The 19,517-nt window shown below is 50.4% G+C and overlaps 1 protein-coding gene across 1 annotated transcript in view; it reads left to right on the top strand.

The window, feature by feature from the left end:
* The window catches only part of DENND11 (DENN domain containing 11), a 50,721-nt gene extending 35,783 nt beyond the window's left edge, over positions 1-14,938 (top strand). Inside the window, exons 5-9 of the mRNA XM_081534352.1 lie at positions 7,690-7,828; positions 8,632-8,763; positions 8,881-9,031; positions 9,546-9,614; positions 11,996-14,938. Of these exons, the coding sequence (XP_081390478.1) occupies positions 7,690-7,828; positions 8,632-8,763; positions 8,881-9,031; positions 9,546-9,614; positions 11,996-12,191 (687 nt within the window). The 3' untranslated portion in view covers positions 12,192-14,938. The remainder of the gene's footprint in view (positions 1-7,689; positions 7,829-8,631; positions 8,764-8,880; positions 9,032-9,545; positions 9,615-11,995) is intronic.
* Positions 14,939-19,517: the final 4,579 nt, after the last annotated feature.

The following is a 19,517-nucleotide window of genomic DNA, read 5'->3' as shown; positions in this document are numbered from 1 at the left end:
CCTCGTCCATCTCCTCCTCCATCCCCCTACTCGCCCCCCTCCTCCATCCCCATCCTCCTCTTCCATTCCCCTCCTCCCCCTCCCTCCTCCTCCCCCTCCCTCCTCCTCCCCCTCCCTCCTCCTCCCTCCCCCTCCTCCATCCTCTTCCTCGTCCATCTCCTCCTCCATCCCCCTCCTCCATCCCCATCCTCCTCTTCCGTTCCCCTCCTCCTCCTCCATCCTCCTCCTCCTCCATCCTCCTCCTCCACCGTCCCCCTCCTCCTCCCTCCCCCTCCTCCATCCTCTTCCTCGTCCATCTCCTCCTCCATCCCCCTACTCGTCCCCCTCCTCCATCCCCATCCTCCTCTTCCGTTCCCCTCCTCCTCTTCCGTTCCCCTCCTCCTCCTCCATCCCCCCCTCCTCCTCCACCCCCTCCCCCTCCTCCTTCCTCCCCTCCTCCTCCACCCCCTCCCCCTCCTCCTTCCTCCCCCCTCCACCCCCTCCCCCTCCTCCCTCCCCCTCCTCCTCCATCCCCCTCCTCCTCCTCCATCCCCTCCTCCTCCTCCACCCCTCCCTCCCCCTCCTCCTCCATCCCCCTCCCCCTCCTCCTTCCTCCCCCTCCTCCTTCCTCCCCCTCCTCCTTCCTCCCCCTCCTCCTTCCTCCCCCTCCTCCTTCCTCCCCCTCCTCCTCCCTCCCCCTCCTCCTCCCTCCCCCTCCTCCTCCTCCAACCCCCTCCTCCTCCTCTCTCCCTCTCCTTCTCCCTCCCCCTCCTCCATCCACTTCCTCCTCCATCCCCCTACTCCTCCTGCATCCCCTTCCTTGTCCACCTCCTCCTCTCCCCCCTCCATCCCCTCCTCCATGCCCATCTTCCACCCCCTCCTCCTTCCCCTTCCTCCTCCTTCTCCATCCCCCTCCTCCTCCATCCCCTTCCTCCTCCTCCTCCATCCCCCTCCTCCATCCCCCTCCTCCTCTGTCTCCCTCCCCCTCCTCCTCTGTCCCCCCTCCTCCTCCCCTGTCCCCCTCCTCCTCCGTCCCCCTGCTCCTCCATCCCCTTCCTCCTCCTCCATCCCCTTCCTCCATCCCCCTCCTTCTCCTCTGTCCCCCTCTTCCATCCCCCTACTTCTCATCCCCCACCTCCTCATCCCCCTCCTTCTCCATGTCCACCTCCTCCTCCCTCCCCTCCTCCTTTCCCCTCCTCCCTCTTCATCCCCCTCCTCTTCCTCCTCCATCCCCCCTCCTCCTCCCCCTCCTCCTTCCTCCCCCCTCCCCCTCCCCTTCCTCCCCCTCATCCTCCCTCCCCCTCCTCCTCCATCCTCTTCCATCTCCTCCTCCATCCCCCTACTCGTCCCCCTCCTCCATCCCCATCCTCCTCTTCCGTTCCCCTCCTCCTCCTCCATCCCCCTCCCCCTCCTCCGTCCCCCTCCTCCTCCCTCCCCCTCCTCCATCCTCTTCCTCATCCATCTCCTCCTCCATCCCCCTACTCGTCCCCCTCCTCCATCCCCATCCTCCTCTTCCGTTCCCCTCCTCCTCCTCCATCCCCCTCCTCCTCCTCCATCCCCCTCCCCCTCCTCCATCCTCTTCCTTGTCCATCTTCTCCTCCATCCCCCTACTCGTCCCCCTCCTCCTCCATCCCCATCCTCCTCTTCCGTTCCCCTCCTCCTCCTCCATCCCTCTCCTCCTCCTCCATCCCCCTCCTCCTCCTCCCTCCCCCTCCCCTTCCTCCTCCTCCCTCCCCCTCCTCTGTCCCCCTCCTCCTCCTCCCTCCCCCTCCTCCCCCTCCCTCCCCCTCCTCCATCCACTTCCTCCTCCGTCCCCCTACTCCTCCTGCATCCCTTTCCTTGTCCACCTCCTCCTCTCCCCCCTCCATCCCCTCCCCCATCCCCATCTTCCACCCCCTCTCCTCCTCTAACCCCCTCCCTCCTCCTCCACCCCATCTTCCTCCTCCATCCCCTCTCCCCTCCCCTACAGGTGGCCACAAGATACTTCAGTGGAAATTTCAGGCTCCCTGGTAGAGAAATTATACCATGAGTTTGAGAGGACTAGGAGAAGGCATCTTGGAAGAGGCATTTGAGGTATTTAACTGGGAGAAAGTGAGGGATGCTAATTCCAGGCTGAGGGAAGGCACGAGCCACAGTGGGGGCCATGGTCCAGCACTCTGTCAACACCTTCTGTGAGTTAGACGTTCCACTGACTCTTTATCTGTATCTGTTGCAGCACTCTTTAAAGTGGATTTTTTTTTAATCCATGTTTTACAGATAAACCAACTGAGGTTTTTAAAGGTTCAGTGACTTGCTTAAGGCCTTACAACTAGTAGGAGATAGAGCCAGGATAAAACACAGGCCTGGTGCCAAGGCCAGTGCTCAGTCCCTCCCACTCCATTGCCTTGTGGGGATGTGCATGAGAAATCACAGGGCCGGTTCATGAGCGTGAGAAGACTGGTTTGACTGTGATGAATATCAGTGTCATCTGGCCAGTGGAAAAAGTGGAAAAATAGGTTGCAATCAGATTGGAAAGAACCTTAACTGTTAGACCATGGTATTTGAACCTGAATAAGTACCAGTTAAGGTCTCGTTAGGAAAACACAAACTATGCCAGGTATTTCAAACTGATTCAATACAGAGAATCGCTAATACAGGAATTGGAAAACCAAAGGCACAGAGAGGTAACCAAATAACCTAAACACTAGAAATACAGACAGTGGCTACCACCCTATATTAGTTATCTGTTGCTGCATCACAAGTTGCCCTCAAATTAATGGTTTAAAACAGTGAAAGTCACTCAGTCATGTCCAACTCTTTGTGACCCCATGGACTATATAGTCTGTGGAATTCTCCAGGCCAGAATATTGGAGTGGGTAGCCTTTCCCTTCTCCAGGGGATCTTCCCAACTCAGGGGTCGAACCCAGGTCTCCCATATCGCAGGTGGATTCTTTACCAGCTGAGACACATCTCTCAGTTTCTGTGAGTCAGGGATCCAGGCTTTGCTGGGTCCTCTGCAAGACTGCAGTCAAGGTGTCCCTCACGATTGGGGGCTTAGCTGACAGCTCAACTGGGGGAATATCCACTTGTGAGTTCACATGGTTGTTGGGAGGATTGAGTTCCTTGAGGGCTGTTGGACTGTAAGCAAACATGTTGGGTCACCCCAACATGATGGCTTCCTTCATCAAAGCCAATCCGTGAACAAGTCTGCTGGCAAGGTGGAAGTCACAATCCGTTGTATTAATTGTGGAAGTCACAGCACTCTAGTGTTGCTGTATTCTGGTGGTTAAAAGCAAGTTACTCGGGTGGAAAAGGGGATTGCATAAGGCAGTAGATAACCAATGAGTGGGGGAGGGGTTGGTGGTGTAACTGGGCTTTTAGAGGCTGCCTGCCATGCATTCCCAGGGCTGGAGTAACAAAGGGGAAAGTGACGGGAAGTGACATCTGAACTGCAGGAGCTTGGAGGAGTGGCTCTGCGGAGGTGGTTCTCAGACCGCTTAGGGAGGCACGGTGCCCCTGGGCATGCTGGACCCCCACCAGGGGGGGCAGGGCTTGCCTAGGGCCAGGGATGCCAGGAATAGCTGGAGTCTAGAATGGAGGTGTCCTCTGCTCCTGGAGAAATACCAGCAGAAGCTGGACCCTGAAACTAGAAGCTTCTTCCTGCCCTCCAGTCTCCAGTCACTGCCCCCCATTGGTAGAACCTAACGGGTGGCCACCTGGCATAAGAGTCCAGGGAATGTAGTTTGAAGATTTCCCGGGCTTGTGCTGCGAGGCAATAACTAAGAAGCTGTCAGAGGATCATTAGGGCAGTTCCAGGCCTGTATTGATGAAAACCTACTTTCTTTCTCTTCACTCCCAACTCTGACCCTCTTTTTCCTTCTGAGTTCAAGGCTGTCTCCAAACCCACAGGGAGGTGACCAGCATCTGACCTCAGTGCCCTAGATTCTTCTCCCCAAGAGGCCAAGAAGGGGACCAGAGGGAGAAAAAGGGAAATCGCCTCTGTTTTTTGCCTTATTGTGGGCAGCTCATTAGCAGACTTGTTAAACCCTGGGAGATGAAGGGGACAGGGTGCCTTAATAGGTTGCAGGTAGAAATGTGAACAGTCTTCTTTTAAAAAACCAATTTGTTAGTGCTTTATTAAAATTCAAAATATTGCACCCTTTGATCTGACAGTCCCACTCCTTAGGATCTGTCTTCTATCTGTAAACCACCAGAGTGTCATGATGTCTGTATGAGCATGTTTAATTCAATATTGTTCAGAGTGGTAGACAAATAGAATGCTCCGTATATTACACCGCCATTCGGAATAATGAATTAGAGCATAAGCAGTTGACAAAGGATGCTCTACTAGAGGTATTGTGAGAGAATAGCAAAGAGCTGAAAACTGTATATGATGTTATCACTTTTGTAAAATAATCGCTGCCTTGGGTATGTGCAAACATGTATATATATCCATATACATACATGAACATATATACAAACATGTATCCACATACATAAATGTATCCATATCCACATACATACATGAACATGGGGAAAAAAAGGATGGGTGTGATGTAGGTTATTAACACATATTACCTTGGGGTGAGGTGGGTTTGGAGGGACAATGCTTATATATGTAAAAGAGGAAAAGACCAGGGGAAAAAAATGACTACTAATTAACACGGTATATTTGATAGCCTATTCAAATATATCACATATGTGTACATATGAAGAAATTGTTATGTAACCTTTCTATTGAAATATAACATTTGTTGCAACTGGTTGAAAAGCTGTAAGTTTATAGGTCAATGAATTTTTCACAAAGTGAACAGATGTATAAAGAAAATTTTAAAATAAACTTATAAAGTACAGGTCAGATCTAAGTAGAGGGAAAGAAAAACCTGGAAGGTGAGAGGAAGGCAGGATTGATGGAGACCTCTCTGAGAGGTCCGACAACAGCTAGTAAATGCTCCCCCAGGAAATAAGGAAGTGAGAGAGAGAAGTCGGGGGACTGAGCCCCAGGAGTGGATGGATTTCCTAGGGGGATGAAAGTGGAATATGAGGGATGAAGTGTGAATCTGAGGGACCTACAATTAGTGACAATTAGGGAGTAAGAAGAAACAAAGGTAGGAACTGTGCAAGACCAGAAAAGAAGGTTCTCTGTAAAAGCTTCAAGGCCAAGAGAAGAGAAATGTGTTGAGATGAAAGCACAGAAGTCTGTTGTATCATGCAGTCGGGGTGCAGCCTAGGGCTGCGTCTCAGCAGAGAGAAGACCCCCTCGCTGGGCTGCTGCCCGTTTGCCCTGGCACAGGCCCTGCCCAATGCCCCAGCTACTTGTGGCTCCCAGAAAGCAGCTTGTTCTCATACCTCAGGGCCTTTCTACACCCTGCTGCAGCCCCCTGCCCCTTTCATCACAGCTCTCATCAGGCTGGTGTTTAAGTGCTTATGTATCTGCTTCTTCCACTGGCTTGTAAACTACACACTTTGTCCTGGAAGTGACCTTCCAAAACATTCACAAAGCACTTGGCTTGAAGGCTGGTGTCTTGTCAGTGACAGCTGTGTCATGTAGCGTTCCCATGTGCCAAGTGTTGCACACTATTTTTCTCAAGTGGTCCTTCTAGCCATATGAGGGATGTGATGATATATCCCCATTTTACAGGTAAAGAAAGTGAACCAGAAACGTGGGCTGGTTTTCCTGAGGTCTCCCTGTCAGTAAAGGGCAGAGCAGAACCCTGGCCTCCGACTTTCCCTGGGTCAGACAGAGCTCATGCAGTTGCCCCTGGAATATGTCTTGGCTCCTCTGCCCGCCTGGGAGGCGACCCTCAGAGTTGAGGGGCCCTGGCATCCAGCACTGGGAGCAGGCGAGGGTGGAGTTGGGACAAGGGGGTGGGGTTAGGTATGGGAATGGGGTTAGGTGCAGGGGTTGGAGTTAGGTGCTGCTGCTGCTGCTAAGTCGCTTCAGTCGTGTCCGACTCTGTGCGACCCCATAGACGGCAGCCCACCAGGCTCCCCCGTCCCTGGGATTCTCCAGGCAAGAATACTGGAGTGGGTTGCCATTTCCGTCTCCAATCCAGTTAGGTGCAGGGGGTAGAATTAGGTGCAGAGGGTGGGGTTAGGCACAGGGAGGTGGGGTTTAGGTGCAGGGGGGTGGAGTTAGATGCAGAGGGTGGGGTTAGATGCAGGGGGGTGGGGTTAGGTGCAAGGGTGGGGTTGGGTACAGGGGGGTGGAGTTAGGTGTAGAGGGTGGGGTTAGGTGTAGGGAGGTGAGATTAGGTGCAGGGGGGTGGGTTAGGTGCCGGGGTGGGGTTAGGTGCAGGGGATGAGGTTAGGTGTAGAGGGTGGGGTTAGGCATAGGGAGGTGGGGTTTAGGTGCAGGGGGTGGGGTTAGGTGTGGGGGTGGGGTTAGGTGTAGAGGGTGGGGTTAGGTGTGGGGGTGGGGTTAGGTGTAGAGGGTGGGGTTAGGTGCAGGGGGGTGGGGTTAGGTGCAAGGGTGGGGTTAGGTGCAGGGGGTTGAGATTAGGTGCAGGGGGGTGGGTTAGGTACAGGGGTGGGGTTAGGTGTGGGGGTGGGGTTAGGTGTGGGGGTGGGGTTAGGTGTAGAGGGTGGGGTTAGGCACAGGGAGGTGGGGTTTAGGTGCAGGGGGTGGGGTTAGGTGTGAGGGTGGAGTTAGGTGTAGAGGGTGGGGTTAGGTGCAGGGGGGTGGGGTTAGGTGCAGGAGGTTGAGATTAGGTGCAGGGGGGTGGGTTAGGTACAGGGGTGGGGTTAGGTGCAGGGGGGCGAGATTAGGTGCAGGGGGTGGGTTAGGTGTGGGGGTGGGGTTAGGTGTAGAGGGTGGGGTTAGGCACAGGGAGGAGGGGTTTAGGTGCAGGGGGTTGAGATTAGGTGCAGGGGGGTGGGTTAGGTGTAGAGGGTGGGGTTAGGTGTAGGGGGTGGGGTTAGATGCAGAGGGGTGGGGTTAGGCATAGGTGGGTGGGGTTAGGTGCAGGGGGTTGAGATTAGGTGCAGGGGGGTGGGTTAGGTGTAGGGGGGTGGGGTTAGATGCAGAGGGGTGGGGTTAGGTATAGGTGGGTGGGGTTAGGTGTAGGGGGTGGGGTTAGGTGTAGGGGTGGGGTTAGGTGCAGAGGGGTGGGGTTAGGGTCAGGGGGGTGGGTTAGGTGCAGGGGGGTGGGTTAGGTGCAGGGAGTGGGTTAGGTACAGGGGTGGGGTTAGGTATAGGTGGGTGGGGTTAGATGCTGGGGTGGGGTTAGGTGCTGGGAGTCCTTGTACCAGTGGGGTAACCTGTAACCTGTTCCCACATGTCACCTCGCACGGGAGCTGGGTCCTGTACATTTGGGGTGTCACCTAGGACAGTTGGCTCATCCTTTCCTTCCTCCCTGTGCTTAAGTCACTTTGGGAGCTGAACGGTCTCACTAAGGTGTTCGTCACCCGAAGAGAGTCAAATATTACAATCCAGCTTCTCTTCCTCTGAATCGCTTCCCCAGGTGAAGTAGTTAATGATCCTAAACTCTCACTTAGGTGCATCCGGGGAGCTGCTGAATGATAGAATTCTGGTTTAAAGATAAGACTTTCAAAGTGAAAAATACCGTTTTATGTAGAAGTAACCATCCCTGAGTGTATCTGTTTAGTTATACCTTGGGTTATTTTTGGTGGGGAGGGGTGGTTAGCACACACTTGTATTGAATATTTTTCACAATATTTCTAACAAGCTATTCCTCCCTCCCCCTCACCCACCTGTGTTAATTTTTTCAGATCACACACCCAGCTGGCTGCATGTCTCAGTTTATTAAGTTCTTTGGCGAACAGATCCTCATCCTTTGGAAATTTGCCTTACTTCGAAAGCGCATTTTGATATTTTCTCCCCCTCCAGTGGGCGTTGTATGCTATAGAGGTAACTAGAAGCCAAAGTCAGGGACTCTGCCCAAGCTCCCTGCGACAGAAACCGCCCCATTCTTTCCATTGTTGACCAAGATCAGAGGGATTGATCTGTATCAGGGGCTCACTGGTTTGATGCCCTGGAGGGCCGCGGTTGGATTGATATAGGGAAGATGGATCGGGTGGCAGATGAGTCGTCTGGAGAGACAGCAGGGCCTGGATTAAAGCAGAGAGAATGGATTCCAGATATAAAGAGAGAAACCTGGCAGAGGCTGGTGTCAGATTGGGTTGTAAGGTTCTGATGTGTGTGAGAGGTCAGGGTGGAAGAGTCTAGGATGACAAGGACTGTAGGCCACCAGCAGGGGAACTGAGGAGGAACAGGTGGGGGGCGGTGTGATGGAGTCCACTTGGACAGTACATGTGTGTGCTGCTCTGAGACCTTCTCGAGGTGGACGCTAGGCAGTGGTCTAGTTGGGCCAGGACCTTGGGGGACAGGCCGGGCTATCTGTGCCATCACTTGGGGAGAGTGTGAATCAGGAGGGATATGTCAGTGTGGAAGATGCTGGCCCGGGAGGTGAGCCAGAGGAGGCCGAGGGGCGCAGTCAGAAGAGGGGAGGGGACCAGGAGAGGCAGGGGTTGCCCTGGGCAAGGGTTCTGAGAAGGGGCAAGGTCACCAGTACCACGTCCTAAGCAAGATCTCCCGAGAGGAAGACTGAGCCGTGTCTGAGTGGACCACCCTGGTGATCCTGGCAGCTCAGGAGGTGGGGAGCAGGCTGGGAGGGGGGACCCCAGGCGCCCTCACCTCCGCTGTCCCGCCAGTGTACTGCTGCTGCTGCCTGGCCAACGTCTCCCTGCCTGGCATCGGGGGCACCGTGCCCGAGTCCAAGCCTTTCTTCTACGTGAACGTGGCCGACATCGAGAGCCTGGAGGTAGAGGTGTCTTATGTGGCCTGTGAGTACGCGGCCCACCCCATCCTGCCCGCGCATCCCTGAGGCCCCCCGGGGGCCCTGGTTCCCTGTAGGGCCACCCTGCGGGGGGTCCCCGCCTCCTGAACCCCGGCTCCCGCAGGCACCACGGAGAAGATTTTCGAGGAGAAGCGGGAGCTCTACGACGTCTATGTGGACAACCAGAACGTGAAGACCCACCATGACCACCTGCAGCCGCTGCTGAAAATCAACAGCGCCGACCGGGAGAAGTACCGGCGGCTCAACGAGCAGAGGTGGGGCTGGGGGAAGGGGAGCTGCCCTCGTCCAGACACCCGAGGGGCTCCGGTTCAGCCCCCCTGCCTGCCGCCCCTTCCCTCTGTGCACGTTTTTGCCTATCTGCCCAGGGAGCAGGGGGTTGAGGAAGCTCCCCAGCTATATTGATGGGTAGCAGGCATGCCTGGGCTGACTCCTTTTCGGTGGCCTCTAGAATCTGTGAAGCCGGAGGCAGCACTTGCTGTCAGTGGTGAGATAAATGGCTTCATGGCCTCACCCCAATTGCATGACAATTAGGAAAGGCTGTCACTCATCCTGGATTACCCAGGGTCAGGCCCAGCCCTGGGCTCCAAGCCCTGTGCTGCCCCTTCTCTCCCTGCCTTTGGCCAGGGCAGCAATGGGGTTATTGCTCTGGGTTTTCAGCCTCCTTTCTGGGAGGTAGTGACCCATGCAGATGCCTGTCCAGTGACCTAGCCCAGGGCCTGGGGCCCTTGTAGCTGTGCCAGAAGCTGATGCTTGTCTCCTTCCCGACAGGCAGATGCTGTTATATTCCCAGGAGGTGGAAGAAGATTATAACCCTTGTGAAGAAGACCTGTTTGTGCTGTAAGTCAGCCTGGGCAGTGGTCATGGGCCTCCCTGAGGGTCCTTTAGCACTGGACGGCTTTAGCCTGGATTCTTCCTATGTTGGGCTTCCCTGGTGTCTCAGCGGTAAAGAATCTGCTTGCCGATGCAGGAGATGCAGGTTCAGTCCCTAGGTCGGGAAGATCCCCTGGAGGAGGAAGTGGCAACCCATTCCAATATCCTTGCCTGGGAAATCCCATGGACAGAGACTGGCAGGCTACAGTCCATGGGGTCACAAAGAGTCAGACACGACTTAGCAACGAAACAACCACCGCCACCTCCTGTGTTACGTGCTGCCGTGCAAGGATGCCCTTTATTGCCCTTAGAGCTGGGTTCCACAGAGTCAGCCTGAGCCCTGAAATGCTGTTAGGGGGACTCAGAAGAGTTCAAGAGCAGGGAAAGGTTATTAAGAGAAATGGGAGTCCTAGGAGTCATCTTCCTGTTGGTCATTTACACCCAGATGTCTGCTGCATACGAGCTGTCTCTCAGGATGCGGGGGCTTGTCATCCATTGCTGCCTTTGAATAGAGCACTTCCTTGTACGGAGTATATGGGATCATCAGAAACTTAACTCTTGAATTTAATGACATTTCTTCCCCCACCAGAGCAGTTGGTGGTTGGGGTTGGAGCCATGGCCTCCTTAAGGCACTGATTTCATTCATAAGTAGCTGTGTGTAATAGTGCCAGGTGATAAGAACAGAAACGTAATTGAACCAGAAACAATTCTGCCAGCTACCTGCTTGGTCTTCCTACTTGGGATGGGAAATAGCTCTTGTAGTTAGAACTGTTTCTGCTTTTGATATTGGCTTTGAGCATCTGCCCGCAATGTAGGAGACCTGAGTTCAATTCCTGGGTTGGAAAGCTCCCCTGGAGAAGGAAATGGCAATCCACTCCAGTATTCTTGCCTGGAAAATCCCATGGACAGAGGAGCCTGGCAGGCTACAGTTCATGGAATCGCAAGAGTCAGACACGACTTAGCGCTGTCTTTTGATGTTGCAACAAAGGTGCAGTACTTTGATTCTGATCAAGTGTACTTTCTAATGCGTACCTGCCGTCAAGATGTGGAAGTATCTGGGAGCTGAGCAGAGAGCCAGCAGTCTCATCAAGGCTTTTTGACTCTCTGTCTATTCAATCTGGAATTCCTGACTGCCCAAAGCTGCCTGGGGCACTGAGCACCTTGCTCTGTGGAGTACAGCTGAAAAGTTATCAGATCATATCTGAATACGGCTCCTATATTCATATAGTACTATAAGTCAGTGACACCCAGATATGCTGTGTGCAAATTAAAACAAAAAAAGCCATCAAAGTATTGATTTCTAACATAATTCCACAGTGGTAAGAGAACAGACTATACAATTGCAGTACCTTTAGACCATGAAATTTTTGCACCTTGTTTTATGTCCCTGGATATGTTCCAGTGTCTCCTGGTTTACAGTCTGTGGGAACGTGACATTCTATTAATTTTTGAGAGTTTGATATTGAAACTCCAACTAAAAATCTTAATTTATCTACTGAAAAAACTGTAATATATAGTAGAACTATATGTAAGTTACATATAGGAACTATATTTAAGTTCCACCATAGTGGAACTTTGTTCTGTATTTTCTAGGTCTCCTATAAATGTGTTATCATACTTTCATAATTTCAAAAAGAAAAAGCCATCTAAGGAACACACAGTTATACACAGATGATGGTGAGCTGAGAAGATATTGGTCCCTCTGCCTGGCTCCCCGTCCTCCTTCGCTGCCCGCCCCCCGGGGCTGGCTTCTGACTCCCCAGCGCCTGCCCCAGTACCTCTGAGATCCGCCTTTTTTGTGTGGTTGGCTCAGGGGCTGAAGAGTCATTTTAAGAGTCCTTCTCTGCGTTGGGAAGGCTCGCCTTCTGTCACTGGCTTTAATTACCCATCCAGGGCTTTGAAGGTGGATTTCAGTTTCTCACATTAAGTCTTGACCTCAGAACTGCATTATCAGATGTTTTTTGTTTTTTTTTTGGTTTTGGCTTTCACTCTTTCTCTTCCTTTTAGGACTAAGCAAAAAGAGAGGAACACAGTTCATGGGGCCTCTCCCTACAGCTGTGTTTAAACCTCTAGTAACCTTCCTGTAGATTTCTGGCAGTCAGGCCATCACTCACTCAGAGACTCTGCTAATCACAGAATGGCTTAACACCAGTTCTTTGCTGACCTTAGTGGCACTTGAAAAACTCTTTTATCCTGTTGTCTTCTTTTAAAAGGCTTGTCTGACTTTTGAAACCATTTAAACGTATAGCAAGTAAAACAGTGTAGTTTTGGTCCCCCAAGTGTGGCTTACTTGGTAAACTTTTGTCTTTTCTCCCCTCCCTTTTCCATGTCTTGTCTTGTGAATGCAGGTTTTTCCTTGAGCAAAACAACCGGATATTTCAGACTTTGTTGGAGGTGTCCGCCAGTCAAGACAAAACTCTGACAGCTGAGCATGCCCGGGGCATGGGTTTAGACCCTCAAGGAGACAGGAGCTTTCTTATGGACCTGCTGGAGGCCTACGGCATCGATGTCATGTTGGTCATTGACAACCCCTGTTGCCCATAGGAAGGATGAGCTGCTGTCACGTGGGGATGGCCTGATTTCTAATTGACACACAGGAGTATTTCTACTTCCAACAAATGTAATTCTTGCATCTCCTTCTTTCCCTTCTTCCCAAGAGGTAAGATGAGAGCGCCTTGATTTTGGAGGTCGTTGGAAGCTACCGCTTTCCGAGCTGCTGCTGGGTTCAGTCTTAGGAGTTATCAAAGCAGATTCTCTCGTCTCATGATTGACTTGAGGTGATGAGGTGAAGGCCGCCTATCACCAGGAGCTCTGGACACCCTGACTGGACTGTTGGGAAAGTCTGTCTAGTCTCTGTCACTTGATGTATCAAGGATGAGACCACGGTCTGTCCAGTGTGGCCTTGCATGTCCATCTGCCCAAAGCAGAAGCTAGACCAGATGGCCTTCCAAGGTTTTTATCAGTTCTGGGAGTCTTGTCTTGCGATCAAATTCCCTTTCTGGTTTATTAGAGTAAATCTATGTTTTTCTCTGTTCATGTAGAGACTTCAGAGGGGGACAAAGGATGTTTCTGTCACCAGGTATGAAGCTTCTCTAGACAGGGACAGGGAGAGGTACCTGGCTTCTCAGTCAGCTGAAAACTAAAATTGTAAAAATGAAGCCTTGAAAACTTTCTCTAAGTTAACGGTGGCTGCTGCACATCACAGTCTTGTTTCCCCAAATCCCCTCCTGGGACAGGCTGGCACATTCCTCCGGGCCGATGTCAATAGAAATGTGTACCAGTTAGGAGCCTTTGCAAACAAACTTCTCTTTAGCAGAGACAACATTCCTCGAGCTAGGGAATTGGGGCCAGAGACACACCAGACTTGTCAGCAGAGGTGGCAGTGCCTGCACCCAGGGGCGTGGTCGGGAGCCCTGTGTGTGAGGGGTGAGTTTCTCTGCTGTGCTCTGGACTGCTTGGAGCTGGGACGGCTCCTGTCAGCCCTGCCGGCTCTCTTTGGCTGGGGTGTTCAGTGGATGTCAGCCTAGGTGAGGCCACCATGGTTTGTTAGAGAAGCTGGCTCCTGTGAGCAGAGTAGAGGTCTTCTGGGCCAGTTCAGGATTTTGACTTGGGGTCCTGGGTTGTTTGTGACAAATAACTTCTTCCCCTTCACCGTTCCTACCTGGCTGTGCTACTGGGATAGCTGTCTGTGTCTCTGTGTCCGGGCCCAAGTCCCAGCCAGGCTAGTGTCAGAAAGAAATAACTTTCAAATGGATGGATCACGTGTCTTGTCTCGAGACTAGCTTTGTAGGGCTTATTGCTTTATTCAAAACCATTCTCACTGCAGCTCCCTAATACAGAATTCAAGACTAAAGAAGTTCACATATGGAAATGCAGACATTGATTAATCAAGGTAGCATCTTTTATGTAAATATATAAATAAGTTTGGGCATTGAAATGTAAACTGTAGATTTTTCTCCTCTGTGGGTTTAGCCATCATTTCAGTAATAATATTTGTTTACAGAAGAAAAAAAGAATCTGTTTAGAAGCTGAAGCTTCACTGACTTTTTCCTTGAAGAGTGGCCATCTCCTCTTGTTCCTGGAGAAGAAGCGGCCTTTGTAACTTGGGTCAAGTAATGGTTACTCTTAGTATTATTGGAAGGTTCAAGGCTTTCTAAGTTGGTACGGACGGTCAGAAGTAGGGGTGGGGTTAAAGGAAAGGTCAGGTTCTCTTGGAGGACACAGGTAGGCCCTCGTTCTGTGGAACTGGGGAATTTGTTGGGCAAATACTCTTTGTAAGCCCTTCTGCTCCAGAGGGCTTCTGCATGCGAATGCTTTTGTTTCTGGGCTATTGTAACTCCAGGCTCAGACGTGCTGATGTAAAGGTAATCAGATGAAAATGAGGTTCCTGTATTTCTCTTTGAATGGCGGGCCCAGGGTTCTGCACCCCTTCTTGTAACTCTGTGCACTTCTAGGCAGCCGTCCATCCGGCATCCCCTGGGCTGGGAGTGGCCCTGGGAGAGGGTGCACCCATGTGGCAGTGCCACGTCTGAAGTCGAATGCAGCCTGTGTTCGGCTGACCCCAGAGCAGAACCCCTCTGCTCCCCCCCACCGCCCGCCTCCCCAGAGGAGTCCTTTGAAGACGATACCTTAGCATTGGTCCTTCCCTGCATTGCCAGCTTCCTGGTGAGGCCAGGAATCTAGCGCAGTGCCCTCTGCTGGGCTGCAGGGCACGCTGTTAACCTGTGGATGGAGCCTCTTGGAGTTCACCTTTTGAAGGCTCCCTCCTCCACCCCCCACCCCCACCTTCTTCCCCACCCCAATCTCTCAGGTGAGCAGCACGCCAGCATCTCTTGCTGCCAGGGCTCTGAAAGGGGAATTTGTTGGCGAGATACCAAGCAGGTCTCCCTGCACAGGGACAGCAGAAGCTAGAAGCCACCCAGACCTGCTTTTGTGTCACTATGGAAATACTTTCAGAGAAACCATCTGCTTTTGTTTGGAGGTCACTGGAGAACGTCCTCCTCTGTCCTCTGTAGAAACAGGCCTTATTATAATATTACTGTGACCTTTGGGAGCAGGCTGGGAGCCTCAGGTGTGGGTACCTTGATTGACGGTGACCTTCTGTCCTTCTCGACTCTTAAACCTCCTCCTCCCCACCCTATGCCAGCTGGCTTGGTCCTTCTGGGGAACTTTAAGCCTGATCTAACGCCAGGCTGTGCATGTGTGTGTGTTCAGTCACTCAGTCACGTCCGACTCTTCGCGACCCTGTGGAGTGTAGCCCGTCAGGCTCTTGTGTCCATGGTATTTTTCAGGCAAGAATACTGGAGTGGGTTGCCATGCTCTCCTCCAGGGGATTCCTGACCCAGGGATTGAACCCCCGTCTCTTGAGTCTCCTGCACTGGCAGGTGATTCTTTACTCACTGAACCAAGCTGTGAGCCATGCCCAAAGCTGGAAACATTGCTGACTTGAGATGTGGGGGCCACTGGGTCATCCTTGGATGAAGTTAGAAGAAATTCTAGGTGGTCAGAGTCCTTGTGGGCCTAGAATCCAGGCTTGGAGTTTGCTGATTTCTAGTCGGATATGACAAAGTTCTGGCAAAATGGATTTTTCACTTGTGCAGGCTTGGCAGATGGTACTCTTCAGCCTTTGGGACAATGTCCGGCTGTCCTCTGGATTAGGACTCTTCTGATGGAGTCAGAAATAGTAGGACTTACCTTTCCCCAGACCAGAAAGTATGGGCCAAATAACAGTTCAGAATTAGCTTTGGCTTTTGCTAAGCTGGAAGCACCCCTTAGGCCTGGCATAGATCCCCTCTAAGGTAAGTGCCCATACAGTCCTCAGTAAGTTGTGATGCTGTGGATTAGAAGGCTGCCTCCATCATTCATCATGGCGTTGTGTCTTCCATTTGGCTGGAGAAGGGAAGCTGAATTCATTGATACATTGATAGAAATCATTTAGCATAGGAATTTGCATTTATAACTTGTTTGTCCCACGTGAAAAAGCAAGATGGGAAATTTAAGTATAGCACAGGGTGCAGATAATTCTCAATACCACATGTGAAGAGTCACTGATCAGTGTAACTACCTGTTTTAGCTAGAAGATAAAGGTAAAGATAAATGAAATCATAGCTGAACCACTTTTTCATTCTGGTGGTTATGAGGGCAAACTTGCTATTTGTCTTAATACACTGAAAGCCCTTCAAACAGAGTAAAAAAGATGAGCTTACTCACCTTTAAACCAAGGCCTTTGGGGAAGCTTTTGCAAAGGGCAGTGATGTGAAGTTTTCGTTAACCTTTTAACGGCAGTACAACAACCCTCCAGGAAGAAGGGGACCTCAGGAACTTTTTGTTGTTGTTTTGAAATGAAACCTCCCAGGTGGCACAAGTGGCAAAGAATCCACTTGCATCTCCTGCTAGTGCAAGAGACGTGGGTTTAATCCCTGGGTCAGGAAAATCCCCTGGAGAAGGAAATGGCAACCCACTCCGGTATTCTTGCCTAGAAAATCCCATGGACAGAGGAGCCTGGTGAGCTACAGTCCATGGGGTCACAAAGAGTCAGCCCTGACTCTGGACTGCTAAATCAAACGGAAAGAAACCACAGAGCCCAGGGAACGAACTGAGATGCTTTCTCCCGTCCCAGGAGGATCATACTCACAGAGGTACAGGAAGCGGGGGTTGATGCTGAATAAGACAGTGTTCAGCTTGACAGTGAAGTGATGACACTTCTCAACCAGGCAAGAAAGTTAGTAATATGGGGACCGGTGTCTGTCAAATGGGCTTTCGTCTCCCCGCTAGGCTCCTGGCTGTGGGCTTGGACTCTGAAAGGGCCAGTCCTCGGTCTCTTCTCTGTACTCCTGCTGTACCTGTATGCAGTGCCCTGCAGTGAGGCTCCTGCATGGCTGGGGTCGCCTCAGCAGGCCAGCCCACCCCTCTCGTTTCAGGAAAGCCCTTTTGTGATTCAGGTGTAGGGGAAGAGGAGCTCAGGGCTCCTTTTACTCCCAAGTCATGGATGGATTTTTAATATTCCATTTGTATTACTAATATACCTCTGTTCCCAGGAGCTACTGGAGGGCCGAGTGTGGTGGAAAAAGGCTAACTGTGAATTAATGTTTTTCTGATAAGAAATGGAAGTTTATTTTTTTATATTGATACGACTATGTGATGCATTGAGGATGCAGATGTTGAAATGGAAGGAAATGTCAAAACGATAATCCTGGAAGAAATGGGCAGTATTGCAATTTGGAAGCAGCTGAGACCCCCCCCTTTTTTGTGTTTTTTATTTAAATGTTCTGGTTAGTGAATAAGGACTGTCCTGTGAAATCTAACAGACCTTTGAGGAGATAAAACTGACAGTCCTATGCAGGATGACATACAGTCACCAACCTTAAAGTAAGACTCTTTTATGAAAGGGGGTGAATGTGATCAGGCTGATTGCTAGGCCTCTTAACTGGAGGGAGTCAGAGGTAGTTTTATAACTGTCACTTTAGCTTATTTTTTTTTGGAGCTGGAATACAGGGGCTGTTGGATGAAATTGCACATTTAGAAAGGAAATAATTTTCTAGTACTATATAGAGAGCTGATGATGGAGAAGTAAAGCCCTGCTCTCATCTCTTTAGCATTTATTCTAGAAGCTCAGCACTGAATGGGCTTTTAGAGGTAATAGGATCTCAATTCAGGAAATGTATTTAATCACCATAAACAGATGGGTATGAACCACCTCTCTTTGCTATAGAATGCCTCTTTACACTAACGGTACATCTATTTTGCTAAGGACAGTTGGGGGATGCGGAGGTGGGGTGTAGGGTTTTATGAATTAGCCAGAGATGATCCACAAAATGAAAAATCCACACACAGGTCACTGAGTTATCTGGTTGTCAACATATATCGTTGACATTGGAGTGGAAACTCCTTCCTTTGTCCAAATCAAACAAAGATTGTGTTTCAGTCTAGCCCTCCAAGACCAGTGAGGAAAGCTGTTGATTCTGTACTTTTGAGAAGACTTGGGTAGGAGACTTGAGGGGTATGGAGTAGAGGAAAACAAAACTAACCTCCTTTGTATATCTCAGGCTTGTTGGCTGAATTTTTTTTTTTTAATCGGTCTGACGAATAAGTCTTTTCTGAAAAAGAAACTTGGGAGAAGTTCTGTGTTTTCCAAGTGTAAGATCAGCATAGCCTGCCCGTCGCCTTAAATGTCAAAACCCTATTTTGATTAATATCCCAGTGTAAAAGTCATAGCAATAAGAGAAACGGAATCTAGTTTTGTTTCAAGTCTTTAGCTCCTAGGATGAAATTAGTAAGACAGGTGATACATCTCCCTGAATGTCCTGCTGGCTCTGCTGTTCTCTCTCTCCGGTGGTAATCATTTAGAAGGCCTAAGGAAAGCTGGGCTTCATCCCAGAGGGTACGTGTTTCTTGAACTGATTTTGTTCTGTGCTTCAGATAACATCTGTGTATATCATATCTGTATATATCTGAACCAAGCTGTATGCAGAGAGGTTGATATAACTATATTTACAGAAAACAGTTTTTACGATTAAAATTCACATTTTAACATGAACGCGTGTGCTGCACTCCTTTGCCTGGTCCGAGAAAGGTGGTTTGTGATAGGAAGGAGCGGCAGCCACGGGTGTGAGCAGAACGTATGGTGCTGACCTCACTTAGGGTGACGACGGAGGACCCCGCAGAGGCTGGAGCCTGTCCTCGAGGCTGAGGTCTGGATACCCATTCTCCAGGTAAGGGAAACCGCAGTTGGGAATAACCACCCCCAATCCGTCAGAAAGTCAAGACTGCACACCCTCAGTCACATCAGGCGACTTCTGGAGGAGGACCCCACCCAGACCAAAGCCTTTTTGTTTCACATCCTCTTCCTACTAAAGTTCACTTTAAAACATTATATACTGAGATGCGCGCGCGCACACACACACACACACACACACACACGTCTTATTTTTAACCTTTTGGGCAGTTACTTATTTTAAGGCAGTCTAGAGTCAATTCCTAACACTTATCTCTGTGTTCCAAGCCAGGTTCCTACCTTCCAAGTGACGTGACCACATATTACCTAGCTCCTAGGGTGGTAAGAACACAGCTAATCAGTCGTGTGTGTAAAGCACTGGTGCATAGTAATTATAACCGTGCATACACATTGGCTGTGGGGTTAAGCAAAAGACTTTATACTAAGCTATATTTAATATAAAACATCTGCTCTGTTTTGACTAGAAATGCTATTGGTTTTTCAGTGACGTTCGTCTGACATAAGGTTTGTACTAAATAGAAGGTGGTGGTGGGGGGACTCAGGTTCTCATTGGACCCCTTTGCATTCAGGTCTGGCTGACTTGGGAGAGTCTATCATAGTTGTGTCAAACATCCTTTACGTGGACCTTATATGGAAGGACAATGGCAAGAAGGCAGTAGATGATAAGGCAACTGTGTTCTCAGTTAAAAGTGAATCAAGAAAACAAAATTTGAACTAGGACATATTTACATTTAAAAATGAATAAAAACACTAATCTGAATTAAATATCCTTCCCCAATCCTATGTTCCATTATTTCTACAGAAAAATTGAAATCACTAAATAAACACATACCTGCTGGTAGTCAAGATTCTGTGCTGGTCTTTTGCACTCTATTATACAACCAGTATATGCCCGATTCTCTTGGCTCATGTAGCGACTGTATTTTCGCACATCACAGTACCCTCTCCCTGGCACGTTTGGACCCGTCTGCTTTTTGTTTCATTAGTTTTTGCAAAAGTAAAGCTTTTAACACCACTCTGAAGAACACAGAGGTAAACAGGTAAGCATTATTTTATGGGCTTTTTAAGCTGCTTGTCATGGTCTTTTCACAGCTGCTTTGTAATCCTTTAAGCATGTGGTCTTTCCTCTCCACAAG

The sequence above is a fragment of the Giraffa tippelskirchi genome, chromosome 10 (genome assembly GCF_054371585.1).
Source record: "Giraffa tippelskirchi isolate mGirTip1 chromosome 10, T2T-mGirTip1v1.2.pri, whole genome shotgun sequence".
NCBI classification, from domain to species: domain Eukaryota; kingdom Metazoa; phylum Chordata; class Mammalia; order Artiodactyla; family Giraffidae; genus Giraffa; species Giraffa tippelskirchi.
Note: the sequence above shows the minus strand (reverse complement) of the source record. Positions and strands in the feature narration are given on the sequence as shown.